This window comes from Biomphalaria glabrata, chromosome 5 (genome assembly GCF_947242115.1).
Source record: "Biomphalaria glabrata chromosome 5, xgBioGlab47.1, whole genome shotgun sequence".
NCBI classification, from domain to species: domain Eukaryota; kingdom Metazoa; phylum Mollusca; class Gastropoda; family Planorbidae; genus Biomphalaria; species Biomphalaria glabrata.
The window spans coordinates 44,704,196-44,719,816 of NC_074715.1; the positions used below are offsets into that span (position 1 = coordinate 44,704,196).

Consider the following 15,621-nt stretch of genomic DNA (forward strand, 5'->3'; position numbering starts at 1 on the left):
GTTTATTTACATGGAGGACATTACAAACACATTGGACATCTGCCTTAAATTGAGCACAGCATCTTCATATGGGCTCTAGACTTGGGCGGAAATCGTTCTCTCTCTCTCCTAATAATTTTAACATCCTTCCTAGTCTAGTAACTAATAGTGCGCACCTTCTTTCTGCACTATCTTGGATGGCGGTGTGCATGGCAATAGGTTATAACGAGACAGTGTCGTGCATTGTTTTCGCCAACACAGCCGTTGATCGGGCATGCTGTTTCAGCAGACCCTCCCGACTGATACCTCTCAAGGGAGCTGCAGGTTCACCTTCAGCCACGTTGCAAAACAAATCCAATGCACCGCAGTCATCCTCAGCTAACAGTCTCACGTCCAGGAGATAGGTCTCTTCAAGTTCAAGTGGAAGATGTCTTCCTCTTGACAGCTCAGGTTTAGAGTGTTTTGATTGACATTCATCTATGCCAATGTCGATGATGATGGCAGAAGTACACATACCTTGTTGGTGGATTTCTTGGCATCTAAATTCTATGTGTGATGCACCGCACGTACAGTTAATGCTAAACTTCACTAAATTTTGAAAGCCTTCAGTAACGATTATATATAAAGCACTGAACCATAATCTTCAAATACAAAAACAAAACCTAATAAAATACTCAGAAAGACACAAAGAAAAAAGCACACTCCTCGTTCCATATGCTAGGACACATTTGTACAAATGCTCCTTCTTCCCTAGTGCTTTAATAGGCCTATCAGAGCATGGAATGAACCAGGAAAACCAATAACTTGGCAGAAATTAAGTCATTGGCTAACATGCATGACTAGATGCAAGACGTAGGACGTAATCATCTTCTCTTTTAAAGTAACCTATGTATTTTATAAGATAAGATAATAAGTCATTCTATAGAAGGCCTAGGCTAAGTAAGAAATGGAGGATCATTTCGTATTTTGCCTAAAAACGCCAGGCATTCCTCTGCAGACACGGTTCTCGAAAACGGCTCTAGTGATTTTCCTAGAAATTAACAGTTGATATCGCTGTGAAAAGAATTACTAGCTGATTGGCCACAATGGGATAACTCTCATTTTTAATTTTGCATGATTATTCATAGTCGATGACAATACATGAATAAATAAATAAATTTATTTTTTTTTATTCCAGCACTAGATTCTAGATCTATAAATTTGTACATGGCGATTCATGCATTTAGAAAAAAAAACGCAGTCTTGTGTTCAAAATTATAAAGTGAACGCATCATGCGATCCAAGAATACGAACAATTGGCAGCTAGTCTAGATTAGGAACTAATTATTTTATAACACATCGAATGTATTCTAGTAGAAGTAAGCGGATTTATCTCCCTTGATCTTAACCACTGTAACTAAAGAGATTACACATCGTTTCTAGATTATCGAGTCTCTAGGACTAGATCTAGATCTATCAAGTCAAGATAGATAGTCTAGATCAATTAGTCTATATTTTGTAGATTATGTAAAAAAAAAATCCAATCTAGATCTATTGTAACATTATTGTTCTATTCAATTCTACTCTATTCTATGCCGCAGTATGCGGAGTATGCGAATTTCTGAATATGACAAATTTACAGTGCAGTGTCATTGTCATTGGAGTGTCAACACTCACACTGACATACTGAATAGTGTCAACACTCACACTGTTGTCGACTAAAGTTTTAGTTTAGGCAGGGCAGTCTGATGAGTTTGGCCAGGCATTTGTGAACTAAATTTAATTACATCTCTAGACCTAGATCTAGATTCTACTTCTTTAGTTCTAGACTCTATCTCTACATTCATTGATAAAACTAAAACATTCCCATCTACCATCATCTAGACTAGAATACTAGATTCTAGATCTATATATAGTTAATATAGACATAGACAATATGTAATATAAATTATAAATATAGGCTACTATAACTACTATATTCAGTATATTCTATATTCAGTACAGAGACAGAGAGAGTGTGTGTAATATGTAGGATTGTAGGCTGCCCTCATCTAGATTGAATATTCTAGAATATATAGAGCTAATATATACTATAATATAGTATAGACTCTATCATAATTTATCTAGATTTCTAATCTAGATCTAGTCACAATCTAGTGAAGAGTGTTAAGATTCTAAATTGAGACTGTGTAAAAAGTAATATAGTCTACATTTATGATGGTAAGACTTTTTCTAAATAATAAATTTTTAACCTTCTTTTCTAGATCTAGATATGTGACTATCTAGTCTAAAGATAAGATCTCAATCTAGATCTAGATTTTGACAAATTACTATTAAATTTTATGATTATTACACCTCTTGCAGAATGGCGTTGTAAGAAAGTGGCAGGGTTCGAACTTAAAATCATTGAGACAATATAGTTACTAGCATATACCACACATCCATATAGCCTTGAAAATAGATCTAGTTTTTAAAAAAAAGTAGTTAAGGTCAAAATAAAATACTTCATGTGCATATATATTTGTGAAGGTACTGTGAAAATGCATGACCAAGGATCTTGACTTATTTATGCATTCCTAGTCATCCCTAGTCAGTCTGCTATCCTCAATTTTCTACCTTTTTTTTAAATTTTTGTTTTTTGCATATCCTCTCCATTTTTTATTTAATAGAACATACATCCTCTCACAGTGCACATGTATTTATTAAATAATTGTTCATTACTTCAATTATTTTCTTGGCAGTAGGGTATTAAACCTAAGTGTTGAAGATTTTTGTTCAATTGCAGAGGTAGAACAGGAAAGAGTTTAGTGACTGTTATAAAATCTATTTTACTATTTTTTTATAGCTTGGATAAAGCAACAATCTTGATCTGTTATTAAATGCTCAGTTTCAAATTAACCAAACTGTTGAAGTTGGTCACATAAACCAAGCTAGCTAAAACACATGTTAAGACATTTTATGGTCCAAGTAGCACTACTGAGTAATTATTACAGACTTTTAAATTCCTTAAGAATATATAAGTCCAATCCTCATCGCTCTTGTTTTACCATGTGACTGTATAGTCATTCTAGTGATAACTTTCAACATAGGCATGATGATAAGTGGCACACAGAACATTGTTCCAGCACAGCAAACCATAATGGGAATTTCATTTAAGAAAAAAGAAAAATCTAGAAAATGAGAAATTATTTTGGTAACTTCCATTAATGTAAAGGTTGACAAATATATAAAGGGAAGAGTGACATTTATCTTTATCTATTTAAAATCGAAACAAAATATTTATGTTAAAAAAAAGTAATTTTAAATTAAAATTTAACCTGTTAGCTTAATTGGGAAGTTACTATACTTAATACATTTAGTTTTCTCCCAATTACTGTTTGTAAGAGCTATTGGAATTTCATGCTTCTGTATGATTGTCTATCTTATATTAACTTGTCCTAATCTATATTATAAAGTAGAATGTGAGGTGTATGTATGTATGTTACTTATAGACATCAAAACCGCTTGACCAATCTTGATAAAACTTGGCAGGAATGTTTCTTGGGTACCAACTTAGACCTTAGTGTATGTATTGTAGCCCTAAAACAAATGTAAGACCCTAAAAAAAAAAAAATAATGTTGTCCGACTCTATTACAGCTATAGTATTTTATGGATCTAGGCCATGTCTACAGTGTTGACATGAGAAAAGATTGAAAGGATTTAGACCTAGATCTAATTTTAAGAAATACACTTTGTGCACATAGTTTTTTACTTTGACACATGAAAATACAAAAGAAGGTCCGTTGATTTCATTATATAATAAAATTAACCTTCAAATTTGTGTTTCAAAAGCATTTTTTTACATTAATTAGTTCCTTATATATGTAACTACAGATTTCCTGACGAACATTCTTTCATTAGACAATACCGTAATGAATCGCGTACTAAAAATAAATTCGTTTAATTGTTTATTTTATAATCCCATCCTTAGATCTAAAACTCTAATTCAACTCTAAGTCTAAGATGATAAAACTTCTCTTCGCACAGATAGTTTTATACTTTAACACACGAACATACTAATTATAGTCCATTCATTTCATATTTTGATCAAATAAACATTCAAATTTGGTTTTCTAAAGCATTATTTTTAAGAGACTACATTCGTTTACAAAAGCTGCGAAGCCGTGTTGAGATAGGCCTAGATCTATATTCATTCATGAATCGCGTACTAAAAATTATTTCGTTTAATTGTTCACTTTATAATCCCATTCATTTAACAAAGCTATCGCTCTTTTCGTTTTTAATAGATATGAATGTATCGGCTTCGGGTAAACCCATTTTCGCAAAACTAATGTTATTTTCGTAGCGAAAGAGAAATAACGTGAAAGGATCATTAGCTAAGTATCTAAATCCAATCCACTACATTAGTAAACACAAACTTAGACCCGCAGGCCGCGGGTAATGCCAGGCTAGTGTAAATATAAAACAGTGTAAGAGAGACATAGCTAATCTAAGGGATAGCCTGCTTTCTGATATCTAAGTTGTATTTGTTATTTAGTATAAAAAAAAAACACATTTTTATATTTCACAGAGAGTTAAGATCATTCAGGTTTTCAGACATTGGAAAATTTGCATTTGGTTGACATTTGGTATAGCAGTGGTTGTTTTGTTGGTGTTGATCTACTGGCATCCTGCTGTTCATGCTTTTAAATTTGTTTGGAGTCCAGAATATAGAGAATGTGTTCTTCAAAGTCGCAATTATGAATTGGAGGTAATTTAAAAAAAAATTAATCTTGTATTGGCACATCTTTCATACTACAGCATGCTCAGTGCACTCTGGCTTAATCTCTTTTGTGGACCTGTGAGGGAAGTTGTATCTGGGAGAAGGTTTTCATGTTGCCTTGATGTGCTCATCAAACACAACTCACCTCCAGTTTGAATTCCAACTCAAGCTCCATTGCTAGATGGAGCTATATTTTGTAGTGCTATGGTGTTAAATATATCACATATTTTATTTTATACACTGGTAGGAACATATATGCATAGAGTTATTCTGTGGTGCCAATATAGTTTGAGTGCAGAAGAAGTAGTTGGTAGACAAATAATAAATATATGGCCTCCTTCAGTTGCTAAGTGACCATGGTCTATGAATCATCTTAGAGCTATGGTTGGAACAATGTTCTCCCCTCTCCATGCAGATGATGCGTCCAAAGGAATAGCAATTGCAGATAGTTTGGGATCCTAGCATTTCAGGCTCTGTCTGTCAGGGTGTAGCACTTTGTGCTGCAGGCAGAGGCGGCCTTAGCAGTGCACGGGGCCCTGGGCAAATGTCATTTGCAGGGCCCTGAGCTGAAAGGGAAGACTGTATATATCATACCACGTCACACTAATGTAATTGTCCTTCTGTAACGCTCAAGTACTGTGCTATTGGCCTTTTAACTAAATACACTCGAAGTGTTCTCCACCTTTACTTATGGATTTGCTATGTTCACAAAATGCTATGTAAAAGACATGTGTTCTTTGTGGCTAACGTCAAGCAAGCAGTCGAGGATGACAGGAAAATGTCACCAGACCTTTAAGCTCGTTTTGAATCCTATATCTGAGGTACTGGTCGTGAGCCTCAGTGTCCTTAATTCGCTGAAGATGTTCTTGCATCATTTTACATGCCTAACCAAGTCTAAAAACCACCGTTGTTTGGCGCATAAAATTTCTCTGTTCTCCCACGAAATGCACTGTTTTTCTTTTTTTTTTTTTGGCAAGGTACTGAACGATTGATAGAATTCTTGCTAAGACTGTGCGCCAATGCAGTTTTTCCGTTCTAATTTGTTCTAGCATCCATTGCGCTACCATTGGACTTTCTCAGAGCTTAATGCAACCATGCTGACACATACTTACAAGTATGTATGGCTTCATGGCAGTGCGTTATGCGCACTAGATTTTTGTTCGGTCGTCTCAAAGGTCCCGGACTTTTTTTTATGCCAAGGTGAACCATTAAACAGTAATAGCCGATTAGAATGTACATGTCATTAGATGCTGTCTTTACCGAAAGTGAACAGTATTTCGAAACCAAAAATGTTATAGTTAAGAGCTTACATGGTAATTGATATCATATAGATGCCAGGAAATATTGAGCAACAAGTCCGAGTTTATGAGAACTGGTCTGTTTTCAAACAAGGGAATCTCCTATTGCAGGGCCCCCCTTTGGTGCGGGGCCTGGGGGTTGCCCCACTTTCCACCCCCTAAGGCCGCTACTGGTTGTAGGCTGCCTAAAGGTTGTTGGCTCCTGATTTTTCCACATGGTTGTCTCCTGAAGTCTTTCCCATGTTATGATAAAGCAGCAAGACCAGACCAAAAATATTAGAAAATTGTTTTCAAACTTATAAATAATGATGGGTGCAATGTAATATATTAATTGTAACTTCATAGTAATATTGAACCTCATACTACTTACTGGTATCTTAAAAAACTAATATACTTGAGAATTTCATCTAGAAACACATTCAAATCATTCATAGTTTAGACTTTTTATTTTCAATGTTTTAAGTGTTAATTTAATGTACTTATGCATTGTATTACAATAGAAGTTTTTTGTTTTTTTTTAATCTGGTAAATATTTAAGAAATCTAAAAAGTAAAGATTGTCTATTAAGATTATGTTTTAGGTTGCTAATATGTCTAATGGAGTAGATTTTGTTGGATGATGGCTAGCATCATGGCCTTATGCATAGCTAATATAAGTACTCTTAGGTACATAGACTCTAGCCCCAAGTAAACTGATCTGACCTTCTTGTTTAGAAAACATTATTTTTAGATTGGCAGCTTCACCTTTTACTGGTGGCTACTTTTGGTTGAAAGTTTTAGCTTCATACCTTAATTTCTAATCCTATTCTTTTATTATTTTGTATTCTGCAATATTTGGCCATTTTCAGTACTAATAGGTTGTGATGATTCTTTTTAGCAGTAAAGAAAAGTATAGGCCTATATGCATATTTCCAATTATGTTTTACTTACTGATGTAGTGCGGTCAAGTTATTTGCTATTGTAGCGGACATTAAACCACAAAGCTATTTCATACTTAACTAAGAGCTTATATAATTTGATAGAATAATGTTCACCATATATATACTAATCCTCTCAATTTATTTATTTTTTTTTAGGAAAAATCAACACCTTTATATGTGACATTAAAATTTCATGGAAGATTAGGAAACTGGATGTATGGTTATGCTTCCTTATTAGGAATAGCCAAAGCTAATGGTTATATCCCTTATTTACCCTCAAGTCATCCCCTCGTCAGCTATTTCCCACTTACAAAAATAAGATCTTCTAATGCTGAATGCTTACAAGTGGTCTATGATGAAAGGCCTTGTACCTACAATCCACTCTTCTTTAATTTACCTCCTGGTAATATTACCATTGATGGCTACTTACAGTCTTGGAAATATTTCCGTTTTATGGAAGAAGAAATTCGACATGAGTTTAAACTACACACTCATTTGAAAATAAGTGCCAGGGACCAGCTTAATGGTTATGTTGGAAAATACCTTAAAGAAGGTCACCTTGTTATTAGTATTCATGTAAGGAGAGGAGATGTGCTAACTGAAGGTGCTAAAAAAATGGGCTTTCGTCATGCGCCAGCTTCATATTTTCAAAGTGCTATGAGTTATATGTTGGAAAGATATCCTAATTCTGTTTTTTTTGTGACTTCTGATGACATTGAATGGTGTAAGGAAAATATAAAATCTCCAAGAAGTGTTCATTCAAACCAAATTAAAACTGCAGCACCAGTGGTATTTTCTGAGAGCACACATTTCTGGGAGGATTTTGCAATGCTTACCTTGTGCAATCATTCCATTATTTCAGTAGGTACATTTGGTTGGTGGAGTGCATGGTTAGCTAATGGACATGTTGTTTACTATAAAGATTATTCTTTCCCAGGCAGCAAGTTGGACTATGAAACAACAAGAGAAGACTTTTTCCCAACTCACTGGGTTAGTTTATCATCTGGGTTATGCAGTAAAAATATAAATACATGTACCTTTTTTCTAATTGCTGTTTCAGTTTTTCAACACATGTTTGACCTATAACATACTATTTCTTAAATAACAAAGAAAATGTGGTCTTGTACAGGTTTGAACCTTATTTTACATAACAGTTTTCTTTTGCTAAATGTTGCCATAAGTACTGTGAGCTGTACCAGTAAATTATAATTGTTGTCTTAGAATGAAAACTTTATGGAGCTCTGCCTGATTTGTTAACCACTGTGCAGTTCATCTTAGATATAGTACTAGTTAACTGAATCCCTAAACATGAGAATGAAGAAGAAGAGGATGCTTGAATTCTTATTTACTTATTAAGGAATCTTAATAATGGAGCCCAGAAACTTGTAGGAAAATAGATCATTGTGTGAAATATTTTATTGTGGTGGGTTGTGGAATTTATTTGAATATTTTGGGATCAAATTTCAAATGTAGTGAATGGGTTGAAGTTGGTAATTATATTAGACATAGGGTAAAGACAAACTTTGTAAAAGAGATCTTCCTGTGATATGCTACTATTATTGTGATTATTAGAGTCATATTTCTTTTTCATATTTATTTTTAAACATGTAAGATTTTTTCCAAATCTGCTGAATCTAAGATCAGATAATCATTTTGTTTATATAAAGCTTCTGGTGCCATAGGTATTTAGCAAAACCTTTGTTTTTGTTGAAAAACAAAGATGCTAAATAAGTAAAATAAGTTATCATCTTAATAAAATGTTAAAATTTATTTCTCCTGTAATGATCATCATCTCATCATCATCTGTTCCTTGACTTTGGTCATGAGGGTGCTGTGACAGTCTGCTTAATCAAATCTCTCCACTTTTCCCTGTCAGCAGCTGTTCTTAGCAGGATATCATGAGAGAGGCCGGTCTATCCTTTTTGTTATCTAGCCAGCTGTTCTTTGGAGGACCCTTTTCTTCATGCTCCCTTCACTGTTGAAGGATGATATTTGACAGTGAGTTGTGTCTTACAATATGACCGAACACAACAGATAAACTCAAAGAAAGTTCCCCTTTCAGACCTTGCGATCTATAGGGCAGATAATGTAAAGGTCATCTGTTTCTGTGGCTCACAGTTAATGAGGGTGTCATGTGGCCAGCACAATGACCAACTGGCTTTGCTTTTCCCAACTAATGTCAGGTACCAATTAGTGCTGGGTAGACTCAGAGGCAAAATCCTGAAATAAAAATCCCAGAATTCGAACCTTGGACCCCTGGTTTAGAAGGCAAGCACTTTACCACTTAGCCGCTGTGCCTCCAAGATAAACTCAAACATGCACAATATTTTGAAATTTTCTTCCCTAAACATACAAAAAAGTAGATAGATTAGTTAGAGCATCTAGTCAAGCCTTAGTTACTACTATCTGTACCAATTCTTGAGTTCAAAGGATGCTGGTTCTAAGTCATTGATTATTATTATTTATATAATGCTAGGAATGTGGTTTAATATGAGTTTGTTTGTGAGTAATGTATAAGTTACAATGTTGAATCCTGACATAGTCCGTATATTTACTGATGGTACTAATGCTCTCATGGATATGGTGATGTAAATTCAAGAATGACAAAGCTATCAGCATACATGTTTTAGTAGATTTTGTTTGTATAAAGTACTAGTGATTCTAATTTGGACTTCACAAGTTGTCTGATTTACATCAATGTTTGTATTTTAATTGCATAGCCTATAGTTAAAAACATACATTACATCTTGGCTCTAAGAATATTACAGATTCTCATACAATGTCAAGAAGTGTATTTGTGACTATTTGTTTGCTGAAGTACTAGTCAATAATTATTGTATTGAAACACATAATTCTATTATTTAATGGGAGCTTGGAAACCTATCACTTTTTATTTGTTAATCAGTGACTTAAACTCTAAACTATTGTGGATGTATGCAGTCTTCAGTTTGAAGTTGAAAAGCTCCCATTTCTCCCATTTATCTGTATAACTCAACATGATTAGTATTGCCTAGTATTTAAACCATTGTATTTCCCCCATAAGTGATATTTTATAGCCTAGCACATGTTTTTAAACTTTGTAATTATTTTAGATTAATCGTGTGAGCTCACACCACATAGCCTACTGATTATAAATCAGTGTTAATACTATGCACAAGATTGCTACTTGTGAGCTCCAGTGACATGATAATGTAGACAACACATGATAATATTGATGTTTAGAAAGTTTTCAACATTTTTGAAAATCTTTATTACAAGAAAATCTTTATTACAAGAAGAGATGTAATTTAAGTATAAAAAAGTTTAGGGTTGATTTCTATGATAGTGAAAATGTAACTCATATAGATATGGTATGTGTATTAATGTGTATGCCTCAGCATTAAGTTTTTGCTCAGGGTAACATATTCACAAAAACAAACATCAGATCACATGGCAGTTTATGCTGTCTGATCAAACATCCAAATACCAAGTTTTGTGAATCAGACATTTAAAAAAAAAACAGCAAAGAAAATGTTGTTTTTTTTTTATTACTTTCCTCTAGGACTGGTGAGAGTTTGGTATTTTGTAACAATTTTTTCAGCTGGTGAGTGTTTAATATTTTGTTAGGCTATTTACAACTGTCGTTTTGTAATTTATAAAGGCTTTTTATGACTTGTGAGTTTTTTGGTATTTTGTTAGGCTTTTTTTGACTGGTGAGTGTTTGGTATTTTGTTAGGCTTTGAGATAAGTGAAAATGATAGATACACCTGAAGTTACTACTAAGTTCTACCAATTCTCCAATTATTTGTCTGTCTCTAAAATCACCTATTGCATCTGTTCACATTAATTTTACTTTTCACTGTCTGTTCTTATTCATATGTTGGAAATGTCCCAATGTCATAAAAAAATTAGTTCAGTATTGAAACTAAATCTGATTGCAAAATTTAATAATAATGAATTTCTACAATTCTCTTCTTCATTATTGTACTGAATGGTAGAAGAGACCAAATAATTTTGTTTAAAGGTAATCAAGATTTACCACATAAACTGTTGGGTCTACAAATCAATTTCTATGTTTCATATTTTGAAAATTAAATGAACAATACTCTTTCACAGATTCAAGAGTTTGGTAGCTGCATTATCATATCTCCCATGTGGATGTATTACTATCCTAATTAGATCTATATCAGAACTTACCAATCCTTACATGAACATTTCTCTTAAAGTGTTCTTTTTGTACTGAACCATTTTTCAGATGATATTTTATGAAAACTCATTTTTAACTGGCTCCGAAATTTTGATTATGGTATGTAAGAATTTGTGGTATCAAGATGTCTCTCCTTTTTTTTTTTTTTTGACTTTATAAAAGTTAAACACATCTTATCAAGCACTCCAGTCATAGTTAAGAAACTATTTTGATGGAAGCTTAACGATGATTTGGTTGTTTCCATTACCGGTTTCAAATGTTTGTTTCTTTTATTTACTACTTGAACTAACTGCTCTCTACTTGATTTGAAAAAAAGCTCCCATTGAATGAGGTGTATTTATTTGAATTGCATTACCTTTTGTATATGTCACTAAACAGAGAATGAATGAACTGTATATATAGGGTAATGGGCAAAACGTTTTTTTCTGTTTTGCTTATTTGTTTTTCATTATAATTTTACTTTTACATTACAATTTGCCATTAAATGTGTCAGAGCAATATTTTTTTTTTTAAATTGCTGATTGCACATTATGAATTCTTTAGAGTTATCTTTAGTTTGACTGTTATGTGTTTTTTGGTCCTAGTAGGCCAGAATTATTAGGCAGCGTTAGTTATTTATGAAATGCCTTGCTCCAGTAATGATTTTCGTCCGTCATGACTTATGGCATTGTGGGGGCTGTGCCAAGGATTTCTGTGCTTAGGTGAAGCAAAGGACATCTATTTGTGCTTGGAATGTTAGATACTGAGCATTTTCAGTATCTGATTCAAAGAGATTTCTTTTCCATTGCATCTCTTTTGATCTGTTTCAGTGTATCTGCTGGTTTTTAGCGGCCCTCGAAAGGGAAATAGCCGCTATTTGTTTTGTGTGGTCTGTCTCTCCATCCATCCCGTTTAGATCTCATAAACTATTTTTAAAATCAACTATGCCAGCATTTGTTTCATTAAAAATACACCATTTTTACAGCTATTCACTATTAATAGTAAAAAAAAAAAAAAAAAAAACTCAAAAAAACTCGGGACGCTATTTAGTAAGGGAGGTGACTATTTGGCATATTTTAAACAGATTTATGCAAAGGGTTTTTGACTTTTTGTCAAAAAAATGTTTTAAAAAATGTGAACACATTTCGTGAACACATTTTTATGGACGAGTTATGTAAACAGTAAATAATTTTTATAACATTCACCCCCCGTTCAAATTGTGCTTACTAGTATTATTTAGAAGGAAAGAATTAAGCACGTCAACACAGAACAATATTATACTAGCGATTCAAGTAAACAAAGAACAATAACATGACATGTTGTAACATACTGATAGGCCTATATATAATGGGATAGATCAAATAGCTTATTCAAGTATAACATGATAAAATAGCTTATTAAAGTCAAGTGACAAAGTAAAATGAAGATAGTAAAATAAACAAATGTCATTTTAGTATTGACAAATTGAATGTCAACTTCTGGTAAGCTGATGAACTTTCCACTCTTTGTAATTGGGCCTAGTTTTCCTTACTCTATTATTGTATCTATGTGTAATTTCATCTGCTTGAGTTTCCTACTGTCTGACCATGTCTTCGGTGGTGCTGGTGGTTTCTTCAGCCATCTGATTCTCATTTTCTATAACCTTGTTCCTCCCTTCACGAAGATGGGTAAAGTGATACACATTTTTGTCTATCCATTTTTTTTTTATAATACTCGGAATCTGTTTAGACTTATCCTGGAGCTTGCAGGTACAGGACTTGTGTTTGTATGTGTGCGCTGGCCAAGACCAAAGAAATAGTAGGCCCACACTGTACACGCACACGTGACTGTTTCTGATTGTATTTTCAATGTAGCGTTGAGACCTCATTTCTAATGAATAAAGTTACCTAGTGTGTCTCAGGGAACTTTTTTTGTTTCATGAAATGTACATGGTAATTTTATAAAATTATTAATTTCAAACCCTACTTTGTCTTCGACATTTTTAGTAGTGCTACTGTGCTAGAGTAACATTTTTTAGTTCATTCATTTCTGTGTTAGTAATTTGATATACCTTTAATTTAATTTACATTGCACTTTGTATATGTAGTGAGTATTCCGAAATTTTCTTTACATAGTAAAACATATTTTTTTTATCTTAAATTTCCTAGTCAAATACTATCGTACAATTATATTCATATATGTTGGAAAAAAAATCTATTTCTTTTTTATTTTGGTATTGGGTATTGAAAGTCATTTTGTTGTTCTTTTATTGACTCATGCTTTGAAGTTATTTTGTTGATAAATGTTGAATAAAATTTATAAAGTAAACATTTGTGGTCCTTTAATGTAAAAACAAAAATAATGTCAGATGTTTGTTCTAATTTGAAATATCTTTCTGCACCCTGGTCCACGTGGCGGCGGGGTATTGGTTGTTTCACAACTACATGTTCGAAAAACAAATCGCGATTTCGAATTAAAACATCGGGAATAGAACTTGATATTTATAAGATGTAACTTCATCGGGAATAGAACTTGATATTTATAAGATGTAACTTCATCGAGAATAGAACTTGATATTTACAAGAAGCTACGTCTGCTGCATCTTGTCTCTTGTCCATCATGTCCGTGACATAGAGGCCCTAATTATTCCTAACCATCTTGATTTTGTTAGCAGTTCAATACCCTCCTCCTTTGTATTCTTTCTGTTGGAAAAACAAATGTAAAAACAAACTGTTATTTGACTTGTGCCGGTCTTCATTTGAAATGAACATCTTGTTCTTTAAGAAAACACAATGAACATGCATCTATAATAATTGTCTCTATATGATAAATGGGCCATATAGATCTAGATCTAATGTGTAGACAACTACAAAAGTCTGTTGTTTTTTTTAAACGGACATCAGACGCATCTTTTTAAAACATAAATTATGTATACATTTGAATATCAGTTGGCTCTCTTGAAATTTAACGTTTTTTCTTTTTACTAAGCACTTTAAATGATTAGATTATCTTTTACCAACGCGATGCTATATAGGCTAGTGATTGGCTCTGATAAGAGAAGATGTAGATTATAAAATGACTGGAATGTCAACTGCGCAACCACGTTGACTTACCGACATCATAGACAGAAGCGTCGCTAGGGAAGGTGCGAGGGGGTGCGGATCGCACCGAGTGACACCAAAGTGAAAAAAAAAGTTTATAAAATAGCTATAGCCTATATTGCCACAGACTATATATTTCTTTATAAGAAAAAGACGTCTAAGTACTCGAACATGCGTTTTTAGTGGCCCTCGAAAGGAGTTAAACCGCTATTAGTTTTGTGATGAACAGACAAACAAGCCACACATAATTTTGAGGTTTTTCTCTTTTCTGGGGACACTTAAAAGCGCACACAATGTAAAACAGAATACATCTCTTAGAACCATTGAAACCTTTTTTTTTTTAAATCTCTTGAAAATAAAACCAACGATTTCAAAGAAAAATTAAAGGATTTTGTAAAAGGTGTGTTTCCCAATTTTGATTTTAACGTTTTTTTTTTGTTTAATTAATTTTTTTAGCAGTCACTTTTCTAATAATTTTATTAATAATACAGATTTTTTTAAAACCTAGTCTATATCGAACTAAAAAAAAAATTTTTTATAAAGTAAATATCGAAATACTCGGGCAAAGCTTTTTATTTGATTAGTCCATAGTTTGCTCATAATCATACACAAATTATTTTAGTCCTCAGTTATCTGAAGGTTTCATTGTTAAATTGATTTGTCGCGACAGACAGCCACATACCATTAGTAGCAATTAGCTTTCTATCATGACTGTCGCTCACAGATACTGCAATGACTGGCATGTGGATTATAAACTCGATCCTACGTCTAGTTTTTAAAAGTAATTTACAGTTTCTGTTTATTTATTGTGCTATCTAATTACCGTACATAATACGCTATGAAAAACCTAAACTAACTCGACACAGCAAAATTACTAGAAAAGCGGAACATGTAATCTTGCAGGCGTCTCCTAAGGGTTATATATATATATATATATATATATATATATATATATGTAATTCACCCCTCCTCCTCTTTCCTACGTTACAAATACTTGAAAACACCGCTATGTTCTCTAGGATTGCTGTCGACAAAGGATACAATATAACAAGGGTCGAATGCTCAGTAAAAGAAATAAAACCCCACCGAATCGTGGTCTCTTATCTAACATGTGCATGGTGAGAATACCTTCAAAAAAATCACTTTATTGCAAATGAATAAAAACCCGGTACTCTAAAAGACACAAAGGTAAAAGCACATTTCCTATTCCAAATGCTAGGACAAATTTGTACACGTGTTCCTTCTTCCCTAGTAACATAGCAGGGAACAAATTGTCTGGATCAGCCAGGAAACCTAACGACCTAGCAGAGTTGAAGTCGCCAATTAATATGGACGACTAGATTAATACATAGATACAAAAAAAGGGCTTTTGTTGTGACACGGTTACTATGTGTGGTCAACCGTGACACACGGTCAAGTGTTGGGTATCGGAGAGTTA

The 15,621-nt window shown here is 33.3% G+C and overlaps 1 protein-coding gene across 2 annotated transcripts; it reads left to right on the top strand.

Annotated features, from left to right (window-relative positions):
- The first annotated feature begins 1,359 nt into the window (after nucleotides 1-1,359).
- Nucleotides 1,360-12,136, top strand: LOC106064765 (galactoside alpha-(1,2)-fucosyltransferase 2-like). Of its 2 annotated transcripts, none has more exons than XM_056030067.1 (4): nucleotides 1,360-1,485; nucleotides 2,099-2,178; nucleotides 4,530-4,709; nucleotides 7,095-12,136. In XM_056030067.1, exons 2-4 carry the CDS (start codon nucleotides 2,173-2,175, stop codon nucleotides 8,022-8,024), a joined length of 1,116 nt encoding a protein of 371 aa, XP_055886042.1. In that variant the 5' UTR covers nucleotides 1,360-1,485; nucleotides 2,099-2,172; the 3' UTR covers nucleotides 8,025-12,136. The 2 variants fall into 2 exon arrangements, with proteins under 2 accessions (XP_055886042.1, XP_013078848.2); XM_013223394.2 differs by having other exon boundaries at nucleotides 1,377-1,485; nucleotides 1,958-2,178.
- Nucleotides 12,137-15,621: the final 3,485 nt, after the last annotated feature.